This window comes from Amyelois transitella, chromosome 30 (genome assembly GCF_032362555.1).
Source record: "Amyelois transitella isolate CPQ chromosome 30, ilAmyTran1.1, whole genome shotgun sequence".
In the NCBI taxonomy this organism is placed as follows: Eukaryota; Metazoa; Arthropoda; class Insecta; order Lepidoptera; family Pyralidae; genus Amyelois; species Amyelois transitella.
The window spans coordinates 182,002-204,808 of record NC_083533.1 but is presented as its reverse complement, the minus strand read 5'-3'; the positions used below and the strand labels follow the sequence as shown (position 1 = coordinate 204,808).

General features: G+C 38.2%; 1 protein-coding gene and 1 non-coding gene across 2 annotated transcripts in view; both read right to left on the bottom strand.

The window, feature by feature from the left end:
• Nucleotides 1-260: 260 nt before the first annotated feature.
• LOC106141334 (fatty acyl-CoA reductase wat-like) overlaps nt 261-22,807 on the bottom strand; it is a 35,732-nt gene continuing 13,185 nt past the window's right edge. The window contains exons 2-15 of the mRNA XM_060952998.1: nt 21,890-22,081; nt 20,625-20,886; nt 16,330-16,445; nt 15,198-15,320; nt 14,509-14,693; nt 13,373-13,456; nt 12,066-12,175; nt 11,186-11,271; nt 9,618-9,733; nt 8,315-8,437; nt 3,205-3,324; nt 2,012-2,202; nt 1,527-1,593; nt 261-429 (exon numbers count right to left, since the gene is read on the bottom strand). Of these exons, the coding sequence (XP_060808981.1) occupies nt 330-429; nt 1,527-1,593; nt 2,012-2,202; nt 3,205-3,324; nt 8,315-8,437; nt 9,618-9,733; nt 11,186-11,271; nt 12,066-12,175; nt 13,373-13,456; nt 14,509-14,693; nt 15,198-15,320; nt 16,330-16,445; nt 20,625-20,886; nt 21,890-22,078 (1,872 nt within the window). The 5' untranslated portion in view covers nt 22,079-22,081 and the 3' untranslated portion in view covers nt 261-329. The remainder of the gene's footprint in view (nt 430-1,526; nt 1,594-2,011; nt 2,203-3,204; nt 3,325-8,314; nt 8,438-9,617; nt 9,734-11,185; nt 11,272-12,065; nt 12,176-13,372; nt 13,457-14,508; nt 14,694-15,197; nt 15,321-16,329; nt 16,446-20,624; nt 20,887-21,889; nt 22,082-22,807) is intronic.
• Nucleotides 17,102-17,174, bottom strand: Trnav-uac (transfer RNA valine (anticodon UAC)). Its single transcript has one exon. It is a non-coding gene; the product is annotated as a tRNA-Val (tRNA).

Below are 22,807 nucleotides of genomic sequence, written 5' to 3'. Positions count from 1 at the left end.
ACAGATTTAATTTTATACATTTTGTTCTTACCGATTCAATAACCGAATTTTAAAAGTACACTAACTCTGTATCAATAAACAAAAATAATTTGTAAAAAATTAAAATTATTTAATTATTTTGAGTAAACAGATGTAAATAAAAGGTGTAAAATTTAGTGGCGGCTTTTAAACAAGTGTATACCTACACAGTAAATCACGCTTATATTTTCATGGGGGTAGGCAGAGACTTAATTTCTTCTAACTATCCTTACACACTCTGTCAGCGTTCATCACTCGCTTCATATTTTCTCGACGATCACTTACGATTCACGAAAGCTACTTATGTTTTTTTAATAAAATATGGAATATATTGACTTAATTACGAAATAAGCTAGGTTTAGCACTAAACCTAGTGTTAGAATCTTCACAAACTGGTGTAGGTAGAACAGTCTGAAACAAAAACACACGTCGCTTTTACAAAGTTATGTATTGTTTTACCTAATTTAGATCCTACGCAATGTCTAGAGATGGGTTTAAAATTCTTACGGGTTTTCATTTGTGAGTAACATACATACGTATAATCACGTCTATAGCCCTTCCGGGGTAGACAGAGCCAACAGTCTCGAAAAGATTATTTAGAGATTAAGATAAGCCATGTTAAGCTTTTTGGCTTATTGATGGAATTGAGATTCAAATAGTGACAGAATCCCAAGTTAATAATCCAATACCTAAGTCGCCTTTTACGACATACAGTCGAAAGAGAGGGAATGGTCCTATGATTTTTTTATTCGTGCCGAGAACCACACGGCAAATAATAAATACACATATGCACCTTGACAGGCATCGCAATGGGCCAAGAGGGAGGTAGACTAGCATTAACGTTCATTCATTCATATAGTCACGTCTATATCCCTTGCGGGGTAGACAGAGCCAACAGCCTTGAAGGGACTGGTAGACCACGTTCAGCGGTTAGGCTTAATGATAGAATTGAGATTCAAATAGTGACAGGTTGCTAGCCCATCGCCTAAAATAAGAATCTCAAGCTTATAAGCCTATCTCTTAGTCGCCATGGGAAATGAGATGGAGTGGTCCTATTCTTTTTTATTGGTGCTGGGAACCACACAGCATTAACTCTTTCAAATATTCTGATACGGAGTATTTAGGATTGTTCTCTAGGTCTTCTTCTCCCTGGCTTTAGTCCCGGTTGCATCCTCACCACTCTGGAGAGGAGCCCGGGGCGTGCCTTTGACCATAGATCCTGGATTGAGTCAGGTTTTTACACGAAGCGACTCCTCATCTGACCTACGCAACCTTTGCAGGGTAACTTAACCCGTATAGTATCGTTCATCGTTCCCTCACCGTAAAAGCATCGGTTCAAACTAATGTACTTACATAACTTTCGAAAATAGCCATTTGGTACATGGCCGAGATGGGAACTTGTTCACAAGGTATTCTTAAGGAATTTCAACACAGCGTTTAACATTTATTATAGATTTTTATCGACGTTGGAATGGGGTGCGGAACTGTGAAGTACTTGAAATATTTACCTGTTCCACTTCTTCCTGGCTTCAGGCAGCGTTGAGAGGTCATCTTTGATCAGATACACTCGAAGTCCTGTAAAAACAAGCAAAACTAGTTATTATACATGTATAATACTAGCTGTTGCCCGCGACTTTATCCGCGCAATTTTCGAATTTTTCCGCGTAAACTTATTTGCAGGCAAACTCATGGTTTGAATTCATTCAAATGATGGATAACTTTTTTAGTGAACCAATTTTGATGAAACAAACTTTAAATGTTTTTCTGAGATAAAACAAAGCAATTGGTGAAAGTTCATATCCATTTCAGTCAATAATACTAAATGTAGAGACAAAATATTTTTACTGTTTTATTATATGTATAGATATAGAATACAGGAAGAGGAAAGAAAGGAATTTTACCAGGACGTCCTTAATTTGATCAAGATACGTTCGTCTAGGCCAATTCAAGAATTACGATGAATTGAAAAACAGCGCTTGATAAATGGTCTTACCAACTAAGAAAGTCTCACACAGCCTCTCCCAAGACATGTCCTTCAGACTGAAGAAGAACACCGCTTTGTCTTCGTCGGATAGAGCGGCCCACATATCCCGCACACCCTGGTCGCTGAACTTCCAGTCTTGCGTCGAGAAGTAAAATAGTATGTGTGCCATTTTCATCACTTTTGAGTATAGTTTAAGCATTCTGCAACAGAAATCCTTAACATGTAATAAACTAGTTTTTAACAGCAGCTGCGTACGCGCAAATTCAGCGCCACATACCTACATACATATAATCACGTCTATTTCCCATGCGGGGTAGACAGAGCCATCAGTCATCATATTAGGACCTATCCATCTATTTCTCATGTCGTAAAAGACGACTAAGGAATAGGCTTATAAACTTGAGATTATTCTTTCAGACAACGGGCTAGCGACCTGTCATTATTTTTAATTTCAATTCCAGCGAAACGAGGCCTATCAGTCTTTCAAAACTATTAGCTCCGTCTACCCGGCAAGGGATATAGACGTGATATTATGTATGTATGTACCGTGTGGTTCCCGGCACCAATACAAAAAAGAATAAGACCAGTCCATCTCGTTCCCATGGATGTCGTAAAAGGTGACTAAGGGATAGGCTTACATACTTGGGATTCTTTTTAGGCGATGGGCTAGCAACCTATCACTATTTGAATCTCAATTCTATCATTAAGCCAAATAGCTGAACGTGGCCTATCAGTCTTCAAGCCTGTTGGCTCTGTCTACCCCCCGCAAGGGATATACACGTGACCATATGTATGTTTGTTTGTTTGTAATATCTTTATTGCATAGAAAACACAGTAACAAGAAAATAGTAAATACATAGTTATAAAAGAAACAAATCACTTGCAATGATACTACTTGCAATATGTACCTATGTGTATGTATAATGTATGTATGTTTGACGGCCTCTGTGGCGCAGCGGTAGTACGCTTGTCTGTGACATCGGAGGTCCCGGGTTCGAATCCCGGCCAGGGCATGATGAGAAAAGAACTTTTTCTGATTGGTTTGGGTCTTGGATGTTTATCTGTATAAGTATTTATTATAAAATATAGTATCGTTGAGTTAGTATCTCGTAACACAAGTCTCGTACTTACTTCGAGGCTAACTCAATCAGTGTAATTTGTCCCGTATATATTTATTTATTTATTTATGTAAATAAACTTACGCCCGCCGCTTTCCAACCAGCGCACAGTACCCGTCCACCAGCAAGGCGGGCAGGTAGTGGAGGAAGAAGTTGTAGAAGAGGAACAGGCTGTACGAGCGGGTCGGGTTCAGGCCGTAGTACCTGCGGACGTCACGAGAATTATTACCAGAGATAGGAATAGGTAGATTGATTTTATGTACTTGCATCATGTGTGGTTCCCGGCACCAATGAAAAAAAAATAGGACCACTCCTTCCCATGGATGTCGTAAAAGGCGACTAAGGGATAGGTTTACAAAATTGGTATTCTTTTTTTAGGCGATGGGCTAGCAACCTGTCACTATTTGAATCTCAATTCTATCATAAAGCCAAATAGCTGAACGTGGCCATTCAGTCTTTTCAAGACTGTTGGCTCTGTCTACCCCGCAAGGGATATAGACGTGACAATATGTATGTATGCATCATGAATTACCAAAGAAAGCATATCATGGATAAGCCTCTTTTCCGGGATTCCATTTCAGTACTTACACTTACAGTAAACTACATTGTCCGCGGGTAAGTAACATAGGACTAAAATTTACGTGAACGAATTCGGGGGAAAACAGCTACCACTATTCTTCATCCCACTTGTAAAAATTCCAGAAAAAATCTTAATAATTTACAAATCCCGCAATCCCGGACGGAGGCATGTCCATATTAATATATACGTTTCAGTTCATTGACCCCAATTCAATCTACCTATTCCGATCATTAATAATTACAAGTTCAATTCCAAAAAAAAAATTATTTAGTTATTTAATTAATGGAAGTCTTACAGTCTAATTTATATGATATATAAGTAATAATAATATAATGCGATTGCTAATTACAAGACTTCACAAGTAGAATTGCAACCATGGAAAGATTTACAAAAAAATGCGTCATGACATAATGTACATAGATAAATGTATTACATACATACATACATAAAATCACGCCTCTTTCCCGGAGGGGTAGGCAGAGACTACCTCTTTCCACTTGCCACGATCTCTGCATACTTCTTTCGCTTCGTCCACATTCATAACTCTCTTCATACAAGCTCGGCGGTTTCGGGTACTTTTGACCTGACCCTTTACCAGGACGTCCTTAATTTGATCAAGATACGTTCGTCTAGGTCTTCCCACTCCGACCTTTCCCTCCACACTCTCCTTGTATATCTGCTTAGTCAACCTGCTTTCATTCATCCTCTCCACATGACCGAACCATCTTAACATACCCTTTTCTATTCCTGTAACTACATCTTCTTTCACATCACAACATTCCCTTATCACGCTGTTCCTTATCCTGTCACTCAATTTCACACCCATCATACTCCTTAACGCTCTCATTTCCACTGCATTTATTCTGCTTTCATGCTTCTTTTGCCATACCCAACTTTCACTCCCATACATTAATGTCGGGACCAACACGCCCCTGTGCACAGCCAGTCGAGCCTTTTTGGATAGTTTCTGACTGCTCATAAAGGCATGCAAAGCTCCATTCACCATTCACCGCCGCGTTCACTCTCCTTTCAATATCACTATCATACTTGCCATCTGATGTAAACTTTGATCCTAGATATACAAACTCTTTCACTTGCTCCACTTTTTCTCCTCCAATCAAAATATTACATGCTGTCATTTCTTTCTCCATTTCAAAAACCAGTGTTTTAGTTTTACTTACGTTCACTTTCATTCCTTTCTCTTTTAAAGCTTCATGCATACAGTTTACCATCTCCTGTAACTCCTCCGCTGATGACGCCAGTATAACCTGATCGTCGGCATAGAGCAGACATTTGACGAGTAACTCATTCATCCTTAATCCACTTTTAGACTCTTTCAAATCTGTCAAACAGCTATCCATAAATAGGTTGAACAGCCACGGTGACGCAACACATCCTTGCCTAACGCCTTTCTCAATCTTAAACCACTCAGTGTGCGCTCCGTTTATCCTGACACAAGCACTCGAATCCTCATATAAGGATTTCAGTGCTCGTATTAAGAGACTGCTCACCCCATGCATAGAAAGTGCTGACCACAATTCATTCCTCTCAACTCTGTCATAGGCCTTTTCCAGATCTACGAATGTGCAATAGACTTTTTGACTCTTGGCCAAAAACTTTTCGGCTATGCACCGCAAGGAAAAGACCTGATCAGTACATCCCATTCCCTTTCGAAATCCCGCTTGAGCATCCCATATTTTGTCATCAGTTTCATTCCTGACTCTATTAATCAATACCTTAGCATACAATTTGCCGACGACGCTAAGCAGGCTTATACCACGATAATTTTTGCAGTCCAGCTGTGACCCTTTTCCTTTGTAAAGTGGCACGATAACAGCCTTACACCAATCTTTTGGTACTCGGCCGCTTCTCCAACACAAATTGAAAAGGCAGTACAACTGACTAGCTACTACGCCTTTTCCTGCTTTAAGCATCTCGACCGACACTCTATCACACCCAGCAGCCTTTCCCGCTTTCATACTCTTAAGTGCTTCCACAATTTCGAACATTTCAATTTCGCCTTCCATCTCATTCTCTTTTTCTTCGCTATAGCAGAAATCTTTCTTATTTCCTTCCTTTTTTTCAAATAAACTTTCAAAATAGTCCTTCCATATCTTTAGTACACATTCTTCTCCTTTCACAACGCTACCATCCTGGCATCTGATCCTAGTCAGCTCTCTGGTTATAGTATTTCCTCGGGCTGACCTTACGGATTTCCAGAATACTTTCAGATTTGACTGAAAGTCTTCTGATAGCCTTTTATCAAAATCCTCTTTATACTCTTCTTTCTTTCTAATCACAGCTTTCTTAACCAAATCTTTCATTTTCTTATATTCCTTACGTGCTTCATTCACATCTTCATCTATAACCTCTTGCATTCTTAAGTTAGCTTTTGCTGCTAACAAATCCAGCCATGCTTTCTTCTTTAATCGCACAAGTTCTTGCACATCTTTACTCATCCACGCATTTTTGTGATTTTTTCCTTTCCTTCTTCTACTTACACCACACACTTCAACAGCTACTTTCACAATTCTTTCTTTAAATTCCTTCCATCCATCTTCAATATCGCTCATTTCCTCTAAATCTTCAAATTCATCCTTCAGTCTATTAATATACTTCTTACCTACATCCATATCTTGCAAATTTTCTACTTTTACTCTTTCCAAAGCGCTGGTTTGCTCCCTTACCCTGTGCCGCCAGCGATTGAAGATACCCCTTATCCGGGATATCACCAGTAAATGGTCCGAGTCAATGCCAGCACCGCGATATGCACGGGTATCCAGCACTTTGTTCTTCAATCTTTCATCTACAATCACAAAGTCTATCATACTTTTTAAAATACCTTCCACTCTTGTGTAGGTGTGGATCTCTTTATGTTGAAACATTGAGTTCGACACAAAAAGATCCCACTCTAGACAAATTTCTAATACACTTCTTCCATTATCATTCACCTTTTCGTCACCAAACGCACCAAGCACCTTTTCATATCCATCACGCTTTACACCCACCCATCCATTAAAATCACCTAACATAATAATCTTCTCATTTGGCTTGGTAACTTTCAATACTTCTCTTACACTATTCCAGAACTCCTCGTTTTCGCTTTTTGCTGATGTTGTACCCCTCGAACCCACATCCCAAGGTGCATAAACACCTAGAACGAAGATCCGAGTGATTCCAACTTTCAGCCTAATCCATAGAAGACGAGGGCTGACACACTCATACTCATTCACGCACTCAGCCATTCGTGCAGAAAGAATTAGACCGACCCCTTGACAGCCTCGGCTGGTACTGGAAATTCCAGACCAATACGCCGTGTAAGGGCCGTGCTGCGTCGCGTCGCATCCTTTCCGCTTCGTTTCATTCACGCACAACACATCCAAACGTCTTTCATCCATCATTTGGCATACTTCCTCAATCTTATCTTTCATTCCTCCTCTTACATTCATCGTCGCAAAGCGGCTTTCAGCAGACCGCATACCGCTCCCGCCGGGAACGAGACGTGATGGGGTGCGGACACCATCGCCGCCATTTAGGTGCTCTTTCAAAAAATTTGCATCCATGCGATTCCCACGAGACGCAAGGGAACAATTTTGTCCGCCCCAGCAGAGCCCCGCATGCCAGGGTAAGGCTAGCCATTACCTGGGGGTCGCCCAACCCCATGGCGGAAGTGGCACGCTCGAGACTAGGCTCGCCCCTAGCCATGCATCCATCGGCGCGGCAGACCTTAGATTGGCAGGGATTTACATTAAAGAGGAATCCCAAGTCTATCCCTTAGTCGGCTCTTACGACATCCGTGGGAAAGAGATGGAGTGGTCCTATTCTTTTGTAATGGTGCCGGGAACCACACGGCACAATATAAATATAAATGTATAAATGAACATAAAGTAAAAGACAGATATTTATTACTAGCTGTCCAGGTAAATGTTGTTTTGCCATATAGGTAAATAATTTTTTAGTAATTTTTAGTTAAAAAGAAATGTTAAGGGTGAACTATGTCTTATCATTAAGCAGTATTAAATATAGATGTTGGCCGATTCTCAGACCTACTCAATATGGTAACAAAATTTCATGAGTCTGTCAAGCCGTTTCGGAGGAGTACGGGAACGAACATTGTGACACGAGAATTTTATATTTAAGATTATTGGACATTTCAACATCACTTAGTAATTGTCATATGTCTTGGTTTCACAACATCGGTAGATAATATAAATTACTTAAAACTAAGTTTACAGCTGCTTTCAAAGCGTCAGTGCAGAGGCGGTAACAAACTGTACTGTAGCGTTTTCTTCAACTTCACAATTATCCAGATTTAGAATAGAAATGTGGACGAGAGAATACATTGTTGTGATTAATTGATTTATGTAAAATTTAAATAAATAAAAAAATATTATTAGATTTTCGCCATCGCAGATCTAATAATATTTTTTTTAAAGTCGCTGGAAAAAAATTAGTAAAAGGAAATTAGTTTGAGTAAGTACCTACGTGAAGGTATTAAATGCGCACGTATTTTTAAGACTGTTGGCTCTGTCTACCCCGCAAGGGATATAGACGTGATTATATGTACGTATGTATGTATTTTAAGATTTGACTCAATAAAGATGTGTAACTTACCACACAGCTTTGGTTGTAGGTTTGTCTGTTCCATATTTTCGATTCACCTCGATGAAATGTCCCCAATTGATGGGGTTCTGAGCGCCGGATACGAAGTTGTAGATGGGTATGTCCGAAGTTTGGCTGTAAAATAAAATATAAAATGTATTTATCTTTTTGAAAAAAATTTTTTTATCTCAGGTAGTCGAACGGTTAAAAATATTCGTGTGATAAAGTACCCATTACCGTTAGACGGCCTCTGTAGCGCAGCGGTAGTCCCGGGTTCGAATCCTTAGCAAGGCAGGATGAGAAACGAACTTTCTCTGAGTGCCCTGGGTCTTGGATGTTCATCTTTATAAGTATTTATTAGAAAAATCAGTATCTTTGAGTCGGTATTTCGTAATACAAGTCTAGAACTTACTTCAAGGCTAACTCTAATTGTATAAACTGTCCCGTATATTATTTATTACTAGCTGTGCCCGCAACTTCGTCCGCGTGGAATAGTTATTTTGGGCATCATTGAAGCTCTCAAGGATGAATAAGTCTTTTTCACATATTCCATTAGGTATTTCTTTGCTCTTTATAGTTGCAGCGTGATGTTAAATAGCCTAAAGCCTTCCTCGATAAATGGTCTATTCAACGCAAAAATAATTTTTCGATACGAACCAGTAGTTCCTGAGATTAGCTCGTTCAAACAAACAAACAAACTCATCAGCTTTATAATATTAGTATAGATATACGAGGTATTATTAACGAGTATATTAGGTATTTATTACATACACCCCGTATCAGAGACACGGTAAAAGATACACTAAATTAATGCGCCATATTCTTACAGATGTGTTTTAACGACATTTATTTAATTATATAAACTTCATTGCACAAAATACAAATGTATAGCACAATTGGCGGACTTAATGTCAGAAGCATTATCTACCAGTCAAACATTGGGTCTGACAGAGAACTTAATGTGACATTATTTTTAAAGTTCCGGTTACCACACGGCATAAATGTACACTGTGTGCATTAAAATATATAATAAGCTGCCGGAGTCATACAAGTCTTTACCAATTAATAAATTTAAGAAAAGACTGCATGAATTTTTAATTTTTAATTGTTTTTATTCCATTAATGATTATTTTAATTTTAAATTGTATAATTACTAATTTTTAAATTATTAATTTTGAAAGTAACGCAATTATTATAAACAATATTTACATGCCATACTTCTGGCGGAACATGTAAGATCACATATGTATATTTCTAACACCCATTTGTACCATGTTTCAAGTAAATAAAGAATATTTCATTTCATTTCACTGACTTCTCCTTGAAGTTCTTGGCGGTGTACCACGCCGAGGCGAGGATGGCGTTCACCGTGAGGTCCACAGGCACCATGTCCGCTACCTTATTCAGGTCCATGTACATAGTCCTCAGTACCTGTGGGTGGAGTAAGTAAAAAGAGAATTCCATTAAATATATAAAAAATATATATATTGGACAAATTACATAGATTGAGTTAGCCTTGAAGTAAGTTCGAGACTTGTGTTACGAGATACTTAGTCAACGATACCTTATTTTGTTATTAATAAGTTATAGTAAGTAAAAGGCGACTAAGGAATAGGCTTACAAACTTGGGATATTTTTTTTGGCCGTCGCCAATCCATCGACGTTTATCTTTATAACTTATACATATACATATGGTCACGTCTATATCCCTTGCGGGGTAGACAGAGCCAACAGTCTTGAAAAGACTGAATGGCCACGTTCAGCTATTTGGCTTAATGATAGAATTGAGATTCAAATAGTGACAGGTCGCTAGCCCATCGCCTAAAAGAAGAATCCCAAGTTTGTAAGCCTATCCCTTAGTCGCCTTTTACGACATCCATGGGAAAGAGATGGAGTGGTCCTATTCTTTTTTCAATGGTGCCGGGAACCACACGGCCTACACACACTGCCCACACGGCCACATTCCATTAGAATAGAATAGAATAGATTTATTTTCAAAATTGGCTACAAGGTATCACTTATTGACGTCACATAACTTAAATCTAATTATAACTACTAACGCTTCCAAAGCGCATGTGTAGAAGAAGCGGCGGAACAAACTACACTGCAGCATTTTCATTGGACGTCAATTTACAAATATAGATCTCTTAAATCTAAATCGTGGACGAATGCACATTGTCTACATTAAAAAACATGAATGATGAGATGACATTATGACGAACAACAGTATTAATTCTACATATGTACATACATACATATGGTCACGTCTATATCCCTTGCGGTGTAGAGATAGCCAAAAGTCTTGAAAATACTGAATGGCCACGTTCAGTTATTTGGCTTAATGATAGAATTGAGATTCAAATAGTGACGAGTTGCTTAGCCCATCGCCTAAAAGAAGAATCCCAAGTTTATAAGCCTATTCCTTAGTCGCCTTTTTCGACATCCATGGGAAAGAGTGGTCCTATTCCTTTTTGTATTGGTGCCGGGAACCACACGGCATGTATGTTTTATGTCTGTGTGTATGTATGTTTGTGTGTATGTATGAATGTATGTGTGTATGTATGTATGTATGTGTATGTATGTATGTGTATGTATGTATGTGTGTATGTATGTATGTATGTATGTATGTATTTATGGGTGTATGTATGTATGTATGTATGTATGTGTGTATGTATGTATGTATGTATTTATGTGTGTATGTATGTATGTATGTATGTATGTATGTATGTATGTGTGTATGTATGTATGTATGTATGTATGTATTTATGTGTGTATGTATGTATGTATGTATGTATGTATGTGTGTATGTATGTATGTATGTATTTATGTGTGTATGTATGTATGTATGTATGTATGTATGTGTGTATGTATGTATGTACTCACCCCAGTCCCGATCCCGATGACGATGCCTGTGGGCCCGTACACGCTGTCAGTCCACCCCCTGACTGGCTCCTCGTAAGTGGACACAACTATGAATAAACATATAAACAACGTTTGTTTTCACACAACTATGAATAAACAAATTAATATGTAACCAGAGATATCGTGGCATGTTACCTCCGGGGAAGTAATACATACATACATACATAAAATCACGCCTCTTTCCCGGAGGGGTAGGCAGAGACTACCTCTTTCCACTTGCCACGATCTCTGCATATTTCCTTCGCTTCATCCACATTCATAACTCTCTTCATGCAAGCTCGGCGGTTTCGGGTATAATAATACATATATATATTAATATAATCTAGTGTGGAGGGAAAGGTCGGAGTGGGAAGACGAACGAACGTATCTTGATCAAATTAAGGTCGTGGTAAAGGGTCAGGTCAAAAGTACCCGAAACCGCCGAGCTTACATGAAGAGAGTTATGAATGTGGATGAAGCGCAGGAAGTATGCAGAGATCGTGGCAAGTGGAAGGAGGTAGTCTCTGCCTACCCCTCCGGGAAAGAGGCGTAATTTTATGTATGTGGGTATGTATAAAAATAATCACATCTATATTCACACTTGCGGAGTAGACAGAGCCAACAGTCTTGAAGAGACTGATATGCCACGTTCAGCTATTTGGTTTTAAGATAGAATTGAGATTCAAATAGTGACAGGTTGCTAGCCGATCGCCTAAATAAAGAACGCCTATCCGTTACGCCTTTGTAAGCCTATCCCTTAGTCGCCTTTTACGACATCCCTGGGAAATAGACGGAGTGGTCCTATTCTTTTTTGTATTGGTGCCGGGAACCACACGGCACTGTTTAAGTATGTATGTCTCACCTATTGAAGGTCTGAGTATGCAGACGGGCATTCCCTCAGCATATTTCCTGATTGCTTCCTCAGCTATCGCCTTGGTAAAGCAGTATGTATTCGGTCTTTTGCCAAGTAATCTGGAAGTTAAAAGATGGTGAGAATGTTATAATAATTTTGATGAGAAAATTGGTCAAAGGATTAAGGACGTCCTGGTCCGCCGAGCTTGCATGAAGAGAGTTATGAATGTGGATGAAGCGAAGGAAGTATGCAGAGATCTTGGCAAGTGGAAAGAGGTAGTATCTGCCTACCCCTCCGGGAAAGAGGCGTGATTTTATGTAGGTATGTAAATTGGTGAATATTATTAGAAATGTCTCAATATTCTTAACATTTTATTTATTTAACATACTTACATACATTATAATCACGTCTACGAGATTCATATAGCGACAGGTTGCTAGCCCGTCGGCTGACAGAAGAATCCCAAGTTTATGAGCCTATCCTACATACATACATATGGTCACCTCTATATCCCTTGCGGGGTAGACAGAGCCAACAGTCTTGAAAAGACTGAATGGCCACGTTCAGCTATTTGGCTTAATGATAGAATTGAGATTCAAATAGTGACAAGTTGCTAGCCCATCGCCTAAAAAAGAATCCCAAGTCTGTAAGCCCATCCTTTAGTCGCCTTTTACGACGGAAAGATATGTTGTGATCCCATTTTTTATTCTATTAAAGATTCATTTAGATCATTAAGATTATACAATGGTTTTATCATTTCTCTTGATCATTATCAGTCGAGACATGACATTCCGTTTGGCTCGCTTAGTTGATAAACTAGGAAGAGCGTCGATGGTCTAATCGGTAAGTTGCCCGGTTAAAATGCGTGATGCGCAGAAAGGCACAGGTTCAAATCCCACCACGGCCACGTACTAACCAATGACTATTTTCGAAGTTATGCACATTAGTTTGAATACTAACCGACGCTCTTACGGCGAGGGAAAACATCGTGAGGAAACCTGAATATTCAGGCAACTTATTTATTTATGTACATAAAATTATATACAGGAGAATTTATTATAGTAATTCTTGTGCTATTTATTTCAAAAGAAATCTCTTCCAGTAGACCCATTAGACTTACCTATATTACCCTGCAAAGGTTGCCGAGGTTAGAAGGGAGTAGCTTCGTGTAAAAAACCTGACTCTCCCATTCCAGGATCCATGGTCAAAGTTATACCCCGGGCTCCTCTCCAGTGGTGAGAATGCAACCGGGACTAAAGTCAGGAGGAAGAAGAAGTTGATAAACTAGGAAACTACATTCAGAAAACTATACTTACGAGGGAAGAATAGCGTTGACCACATCTTCGTTTATTTCCGACACCGCTTCCAAAGCTTCCACTGACATGGGCGGCTCGTAGAATCTAAAAACAATAAATAACTTACATACAATCACGTCTATATCCCGTGCGGGGTAGACAGAGCCAACAGTATTGAAACGCCACGGTTAGCTATTCGGCTTTAAGATAGAATTGAGATTCAAATAGTGACAGGTTGCTAGCCCATCGCCTAAAAAAGAATCCCAAGTTTGTAAGCCTATCCCTTAGTCGCCTTTCACGACATCCATGGGAAAGAGATGGAGTGGTCCTAACGAATTAAAGATATAAATAATCTTCAATTATTGAAGAGTAGTTTTTAACTCTTTAATCATTAAAGAGTTTTTAATGCATACCTTAAAAGTTAAAACTTTTTTTAAATGAAGATACAACAGTAACTCCAATGAAAGATAAGAAGTACGCACAAAGTAACGCCTTCTTTATCTTATTTTAAGAGAGGGTAAAGATCTTGTTTCATAAAGGCTAAAAAATTTATACATCTTCTCAAAGAGGACCAAAGAGTTTCTCAAAATGAAGACCATAAAGTTAACTCATAGCTTGCATGAAGAGAGTTATGTAGTGGATGAAGCGAAGGAAGTATGCAGAGATCGATGAAAGATTTAATCTCTGCCAACCCCTCCGGGAAAGAGGCGTGATTTTATGTACGTATGTATGTATGTAAACGAAGACCATTTTTTTTTTATTTATGACTTTATATTTGTACGCCACTTTGGCAAAATACAGAGCACCTTAATTGTATTGACATCTTTGTATTTACCTGTATTTACAAACTAGCTGTGCCTGCGACTCCGTCCGCGTTGAATAGTTATTTTGGGCATCATTGAAGCCCTCAAGGGTGAATGATTTCCCCGTTTTTTTCACATTTTCCATTATCTCTCGCTCCTAATAGTTGCAGCGTAATGTTATATAGCCTAAAGCCTTCCTCGATAAATGGTCTATTCAACACAAAAAGAATTTTTCTATTCGAACCAGTAGTTCTTGAGATTAGCGCATTCAAACAAACAAACTCTTCAGCTTTATAATATTAGTATAGATTAATTATTTTGATTTGATTTGATTTGACCATAAAGTCAACTCACTTCTCCTCAATATGATCGACGTGCGTGTTAGAGAACGCCGTGGAGACGTGGGTCACGGCCTTCAGGTTGCGGCACTCCTTGGCCAGCCTGATGACCTCCCTGGTGCCCCTCACGTTGATGCCGGTGGAGATGGACAGCTTCTCGTCGAACTTCACCGTGGCGGCTGCGTTTATTATTATCGTTACCTGCAATAAATAGGCGATGGGCTAGCAACCTGTCACTAGTTGAATCTCAATTCTATCGTTGAGCCAAATAGCTGAACGTGGCCATTCGGTCTTTTCAAGACTTTTGGCTCTGTCTACCCCGCAAGGGATATAGACGTGACCATATGTATGTATGTATGTAATAAATAGTTTGTTTACTAGCTGTGTCGGTGACTTCGTCCGCGTGGAATAGTTATTTTGGGCATCGCTGAAGCTCTCAAGGATGAATAATTTTCCCCGTTTTTTTTTTCACATATTCCATTTTTTATTTGCTCCTTATAGTTGCAGCGTCATTTTATATAGCCTAAAGCCTTTCTCGATAAATTGTCTATACATACATATTATCACGTACATATCCCTTGCGGGGTATACAGAGCCAACAGTTTTGAAAAGACCGAAGGCCAAGTTCAGCGGTACGGCATTCCGGGAAAGAGGCGTGCTTTTATGTATGTATGTATGTATGTTACACTTATACCCATGAATTACCTTGCTAGTGATGGTCTTCCTGTCCTGGTCGCTGATGCCGAGTCCCGGCAGCTCCATGTCCCCCACAACGGGCACTACCTTGTGTATACCCTTGGGGTTCTCCTCGTGAGCCCTGTGGAATAGCTGGGGAAAGATAATACATACATATAGTCACATCTATATCTCTTGCGGGGTAGAGTCTTGAAAATACTATGATGATTCTATGGTAGAAAGGTAATGTTTGATCAATACGTTAAATTATGTCTAATCTATTAAATTTTGAATTGTAGTACTTAACTAGTTACAGTCTGGAACCTAAACTGAATTTAACTGCCTTCCAAAAAAAGGTGGTTTTGCAGTTTAACCTGTGTTTATGTTTGTCGGCGATTATCTCGAGTTTCGCTGAACCGATTTTGATGCGCTTTTCAGGAAATTGTTTGTTGCACTTAGGAGAAGGTTTTAGATATTTACCCGACTTCAAAAAGGGAGGATATCGATTGGAGGCGGTTCTCTTTTTACAAAAGGTATATTATGAACTTTAAAAATCATGGACTCAATAATTAATTAAATTGAAAAACAATTAGATGCAGGGAAAGTGCTGTATAGCATTGCTTTAATTTTCAAAGTTTACATTGGATACATACTTAAAATCATGTCTATTTGCCTTATGGAGTAGACAGAGCCATCGGTCTCACAAAGACTGAAAGGCTACGTTCAGCTGTATCACTTAATAATGGTATTGAGATTCAAGTATGCTAGCCTATCTACAATTAAAATCCCAAGTTTATCAGTCCCTTAGTCGCCATTTGCGACATCCATGGGAATCTAAGATTATATAGAACCTCACTGTTATGATAACAAAGCCTTTGACAGCCTCTGTGGCTCAGCGGTAGTACGCTTGTCTGTGACACCGGAGGTCCGGGGTTCGAATCCCGGTCAGGGCATGATGAGAAAAGAACTTTTCTGATTGTCCTGGGTCTTGGATGTTTATCTATATAAGTATTTATTATAAAATATAGTATCGTTGAGTTGGTATCTCGTAACACAAGTCTCGAACTTACTTCGAGGCTAACTCAATCTGTGTAATTTGTCCCGTATATATATAAAAAAAAAAAGCCTTGTAGGTGGTTCTAAGCTAGAAAAAAATACATACAAACTCGTCCAGCATCTCGTGCAGACGCGCGTGCGCATCCTTCCCCTTCTTGCTCCGGATCAGCACGTATATCGTGTCTATATCGCCGCAGGATCGCAGCAGTTTTTCAATTATAACTGAAAAAAATATATAAATTATTGTTATCATAATATTAACGTGATATCCTACTGATATTATAAATGCGAAAGTTTGTGAGTATGTCAGGCAAAAACTACTGAACCGATTGCGATGAAATTTGATATGTAGATAGCTGAAGACCCAGAATGACGTACATATAATTTTTTATTCCGGAGTCCCCGCGGGAATGATTCCACGCAGACGAAGTCACGGGTGGCGTCTAGTATGCCATTAGCTAATGCGACCATGCCGACTAGCCTATATGTTAATCTGGGTCTTCAGGTACCAAATTTCATCGTAATCGGTTTAGTAGTTTTTCGTGAAAGAGTAACAAACATCCACACTGACATAGTCACAAACTTTTGCATTTATAATATTAGCAGGATAGTAAGAAGTAGGATAATAAATTAATGCCTTTATTTCTAAAGAGTAGGGAGAGTCTACAACTTTCCAATTATAATTATTTTGATTTTGCTAACACAAAATTATATATACATATGTGTAATGTAACCTATTTTTGAACCATAATGTCCACTTCCTAAATTACCTTAATTGTGAACCTATATAAAACTACTTATTCACTAACTAATAACTTAAAAACAAAATTAAAATTCAAAATTCAAAACTTCTGTCTTCGAGACATTGAAAAAAATTATGATTCCGGCCAGGATCGAACTGGCGGCCTTCTGCGTGTAAAGCAGATGTGATAACCACTACACCACGGAACCGATAGCTATAGCGTCGAAAATTCAATTCATGTAATATGCTTTAAATTGGAACGCGCGCATGAGTATATTGTTTTTTTTTTTAAATTAATAGATCGCGTGATATAAGTGTCATTATAATTATACTAGCTTTTGCCCGTAGCTCCGCTCCCGTGACAAGTATTTATTCTAATGTTCTTTTGCGTAGCTATACAGCTGAACGTGGCCTATCAGTTTTTTCAATACTGTTTGCTCTGTCTACCCCGCAAGACGTAATAATATGTATAAGTTTGGGTGCTAACCGATTCTCTTACTGTGAGAAAAAACATTATAACGAAACCTGAACTTTTATTTATTTATTTTTTGATGTAGATACTAAATAAAATTTGTATAAGAAGAACATTGGCGGACTTAACTCTAATAGCATTATGGTGACTGACCTACAATTTGATTAGATTATTCTTAAGCTAATAATTATATTTGAAACTTTAGTTTTTGCCCGTGATTCCAACTGCATGAGAAAGTTAATTTTCTTAGTGTTTCTAATGACCAAATTATTTCAAATTAATTTCAAATTCCATTTTATCTTTGTGCTAAATCAATTTGCATCAGTTTTATACTTTACGCATAAACTAGTTTGTTCTTATATCTTTGAGAATATCCACCAGGTGTGCTCCAACCGGTTTCATTTGATTGATATTTTTTAAAAATCCATCCATATCCATACAGCCAAAAATACCTGGGAACTTAATTTAGTAACGGACCAATGCCATGTGGTTCCCGGCACCAATATAAAAAAGTATATGACCCCTCCACTCCATATCTTTCCTATTCATGTCGTAAAAGGCGACTAAGTGATAGGCTTATGAACTTAGAACTAGGCTACGGGCTAGCAAATTGTCACTACTTGAATCTGCCATACAATTCTATAATTAAACCAAATAGCTGCACGTGGCCTACCAGTCTTTTCAACACTTTTGGCTCTGTCTACCCCGCAAGGGATAAAGAGGTGTGTATATGAATGCAAGTATGTAACTGACCAATGTCTTGAATGACTTATGTATTGAGATAAGATTCCTTTGTTTCTGAAAAACTACTGAAACTTTGAAATGTTGATAAAATTTGTTACAAAGATAGATTACATCGATATATCGAGACGGGAACGCGAATCGCATCGGAATATAGTTATATATAACATATTGAACAATAAATAGTTTAATTATTTTATAACTTTCGTTTCATACTCCCATGAGAGCATAATAAACAGGTTAAGATCAGAAAGAAAAAAAACTACAAAATATTTAATAATTATTTATAAAAAAAAATTATATCACAGGACAATCTTCTCAACCACACGGCTGGCTTTGAGGCTGATGCGGCCATCTAAAAAAAAACACAATATAATTAAAAAAAAATACAAAAAAAACCAATAAAAATTATGCTTCTCTTTTTTAAGTTGTAATTATATGTTTGTATAAAAATTAATAATAAGAATATGCTGCATTAGCCGCTTGTAAACGTCCTAGGCTTTAAAACCCACCCTTTAAATGTTTTGTAAGAAGTTTTGTTGAAATGTCCCTTAATAATACGAATAATGTTCTAAACTAATGATCTGGTAAGTTTCTGTTCTTGTTAAATTTATAGTATATATATAGTATTTTATTCTTGTTGAAGTTGTCTTTAGCCAGAATAGATTTATTTTCAAAATTGGATGCAAGGTATCACTTATTGACGTCACATCACTTAAATCTAATTATAACTACTACCGCTTCCGAAGCGCATGTGTAGAAGAAGCGGCAGAACAAACTACACTGCAGCATTTTCATCGGACGTCAATTTACAAATATCTATTTACAAACAATCTAGATCGTGGACGAATGCACATTGTCTACATTAAAAAACATGAGTCAAGATTTTATAGATTAATTTTGGTTTTGAAAAAAAAAAAACAATATATCGTACTTACCCATTTTGTAGAACTTTAAATCATGCAATCAAAAACCCGTCAAATTTGCACACAAAAAGTAATTGAAAACGCACGCCCAAAACACCAGACCAGGAAATTTTTTGAAAAAAAAAAACACACACACAAACACACAACATGCACAGAAAATAAAAACAAAAAAATATACTAAGTATATTACTTTTCTCGTATTATTAATTTACTCAATTATTTTATTGTTTTAATAAAATTTAAACAATATTTTATTTGTGTAATCCTACTAATGTATGTCAGGATGTCAGTATGGTTGTTTGTTACTTTTTCATGCAAAAACTACTGAACCGATTACGAAGAAATTTGGTATGTAGGTAGCTGAAGACCCAGAATAATATATAGGCAACTATCCGTCCTACACAAATTGGAAATGAGAAAAAAGGGACGACTAAGGGATAGGCTTATAAACTTGGGTTTCGTTTTTTAGGCGATGAGCTAGCAATCTGTCACTAATTTGAATGAAGTTTTCTCAGATGTGTATGGCTCAGACCACCTTAAAAACTTTTATACAAAAATGTCTCTTCTCACCCCTCTAAACGTGTCAGATTTTGTCATTTCATGATGGAAGAAGTCGCGGGCAACTGCTTGTAAAGAATTAAATGTACTCCATGAATAATTACCGCGTGAACTTCATACATACATAATGATTGGGGAACGGAACTCGCATTACATTGACTCGAGACCTTTGGTTCAAATTAACATACAATTTATATTATAAAAAGTGTATAAAATGGTTTATTTTAATGTAGGTACTAGCGATCATCGACATAAAAATAAAATAGTTTTAACTGAGAATTTATATAAATATTTTTTTCTCTATTATCTTTTAAATTTCTCTGTTATAAATATTAAGTACCTAATGAAAATATATTTAGCAGTACAGTGTAACAGTATCTATTAAGTCAAATGTGTTGCTAACAATATTTTATTTATGTGTAATAATTATTTATGACATTTTATTGAGCAAAAAAAGTAGGAGTGCTTTTGCCTGTCGACCGAAACATATTTGTTAAATAAATATAAAAATAAAACAAGAAAATTAAAAACAAATTGCACACAAAATGGGTTTTCAAGAAATATCACATAAGTACTTAATCATTATCTAGTCTGTAATTAGTTTAAGAAATTATATCAATTTCTGAACACCGAAAATCAACATTTACAGTTCCCAAAGTTACTGTATGGAATCTGACTTAAAAAATATTGTATGTTTATTTAGAAAAATAACAAATTAATGCGACTCAAAGAAGGCCAATAGCTAGTATTACGTAGACTACTAGAGTTGCATAAAAAGTCGACTAAAGGATAGGCTTAATGACTTATGACTCTTTTTTAACGGGTTACCAACTTGCCACTATTTGAATCTCAACTCCATCATCAAGCCAGTCTTTGCGAGACTGTGTCTCTGTCTACCCCTAGACGTGACTGTATATATGTATACTCAAAACTTGAAAACCCATTGACCAAAACCGACTCACCTTTGCCCAAAAACCCGGTGCCTCCCGTCAAAAACACACTCTGATCCTTATAAAATTGCTGTATCTCAGTCCTGGCCCCATTACCCTTGGTCAGTTTGGACTTCTCCGCCTCCGCGGAGTCCGCCTTGTCTTCTTCGCTGTAATAGTTGTCCAGCTTATTGGCGGAGACGAATTCGTGGTCTTCGGAGTAGTCCAAGATTGGTGCTGTGGGCGTCATCGCTTGGTTCTCCGCGTCGGCTATGCGGACTGAGTTCTCCAGCTCCTGAAAAACATACATACATACATATGATCACGTCTTTATCCCTTACGCGGTAGACAGAGCCAACAGTCTTGAAAAGACAGACAGTGACAGGTTGCTAGCCCATCGCCTAAAAGAAGAATCCCAAGTTTATAAGCCTATCCCTTAGTCGCCTTTTACGACATCCATGGGAACGAGATGGAGTGGCCCTATTCTTTTTTTTATTGGTGCCGGGAACCACACGGCACAGTGACAGAATATGTATATTTGTATATACTAGCTGTGCCCGCGACTTCGTCCGCGTGGAATAGTTATTTTGGGCATCATTGAAGCCCTCAAGGATGAATAATTTTCCCTGTTTTTTTTCACATTTTCCTATAGGTATTTCTTTACTCCTAATAGTTGCAGCGTGATGTTATATAGCCTAAAGCCTTCCTCGATAAAAGGTATATTCAACACAAAAATAATTTTTCAATTCGAACCAGTCGTTCCTGAGATTAACGCGTTCAAACAAACAAACAAACTCTTCAGCTTTATAATATAAGTATAGATTTATACATATTATCTCTCTTTTCTCTCTCGCATCTTCATGACCCTTACAGGGTAGGCAGAGCCAGCAGTCTCACAAAACCTGGACAGAAACAGATTGCTACCTCATCTCCTAAAAGAAGAATCCCAAGAACCTACCCCTTGCCCTACCCCTCATTATTCAATATAACATCGATTATTCGACATTATAAACTATACTATACCTACATACATACATACATATGATCACGTCTTTATCCCTTACGGGGTAGACAGAGCCAACAGTCTTGAAAATACTGATAGGCCACGTTCAGCTGTTTGGCTTAATGATAGAATTGAGATTCAAATAGATAGTGACGGGTTGCTAGCCCATCGCCTTAAAGAAGAATCCCAAGTTTATAAGCCTATCCCTTATTCGCCTTTTACGACATCAATGGGAACGAGATGTAGTGGTCCTATTCTTTTTTATTGGTACCACACGGCACTAAATTATACTTACATGTAAATTATCCTGTAACTCTTTACTCAGGTTCCTGACATTCTCCAGTTCCTTGACCTGCTTCTCCGAAGGTTTCCCGTACACGTCCACCTTGGCTCTCTCTCCCTTCACCTGGCTCTCCATCCAGACCTGCATCTTGTCTTTCGTAAGATCAGTCTTGTTTAGTGGGGAGTCTGATAAGTGGTTCATATTCTGCAACAAATTTATTTATGACTAAGGATAATAGTGTGGAGAGAAAGGTCGGACCTCTGCATACTTCCTTCGCTTCATCCAAATTCATAACTCTCTTCATGCAAGCTCGGCGGTTTCGGGTACTCTTGACCTGACCCTTTGCCAGGACGACGTTAATTTGATCAAGATACGTTCGTCTAGGCCAGTGATTCGGCTCGACCGCCACCAAAGGGGAGATCTTCCGCCAGGCTAGGTGTGACGCCTGGGGAACCGCGCGACTGACGATGTTGAGTTGAAGATTGTATTTATGCTCCAATCCGTGAAGTCTTTGTAATCGCGATTTAGATTCTTCGTTGCTATTGACTGAGCGCGTCATTTTCTACGCTAATGTGAGCCAATTGATGTGTGACAGTAGTGATGTCGCCCCAACCCTATCTAAACGTAGCCTTAAAGACTTGTAGCTTTTGGCTCTGTCTGCCTCGTAAAAGATATGTGTGTGTGAGTATCTCTTTCCCATGGATGTCGTAACTGCCGTGTGGTTCCCGGCACCAATACAAAAAAGAATAGGACCACTCCATCTCTTTCCCATGGATGTCGTAAAATGCGACTAAGGGATAAGCTTACAAACTTGGGATTCTTTTTTAGGCGATGGGCTAGCAACCTGTCACTATTTAAATCTCAATTATATCATTAAGCCAAATAGCTGAACGTGGCCATTCAGTCTTTTCGATTGTTGGCTCTGTCTAC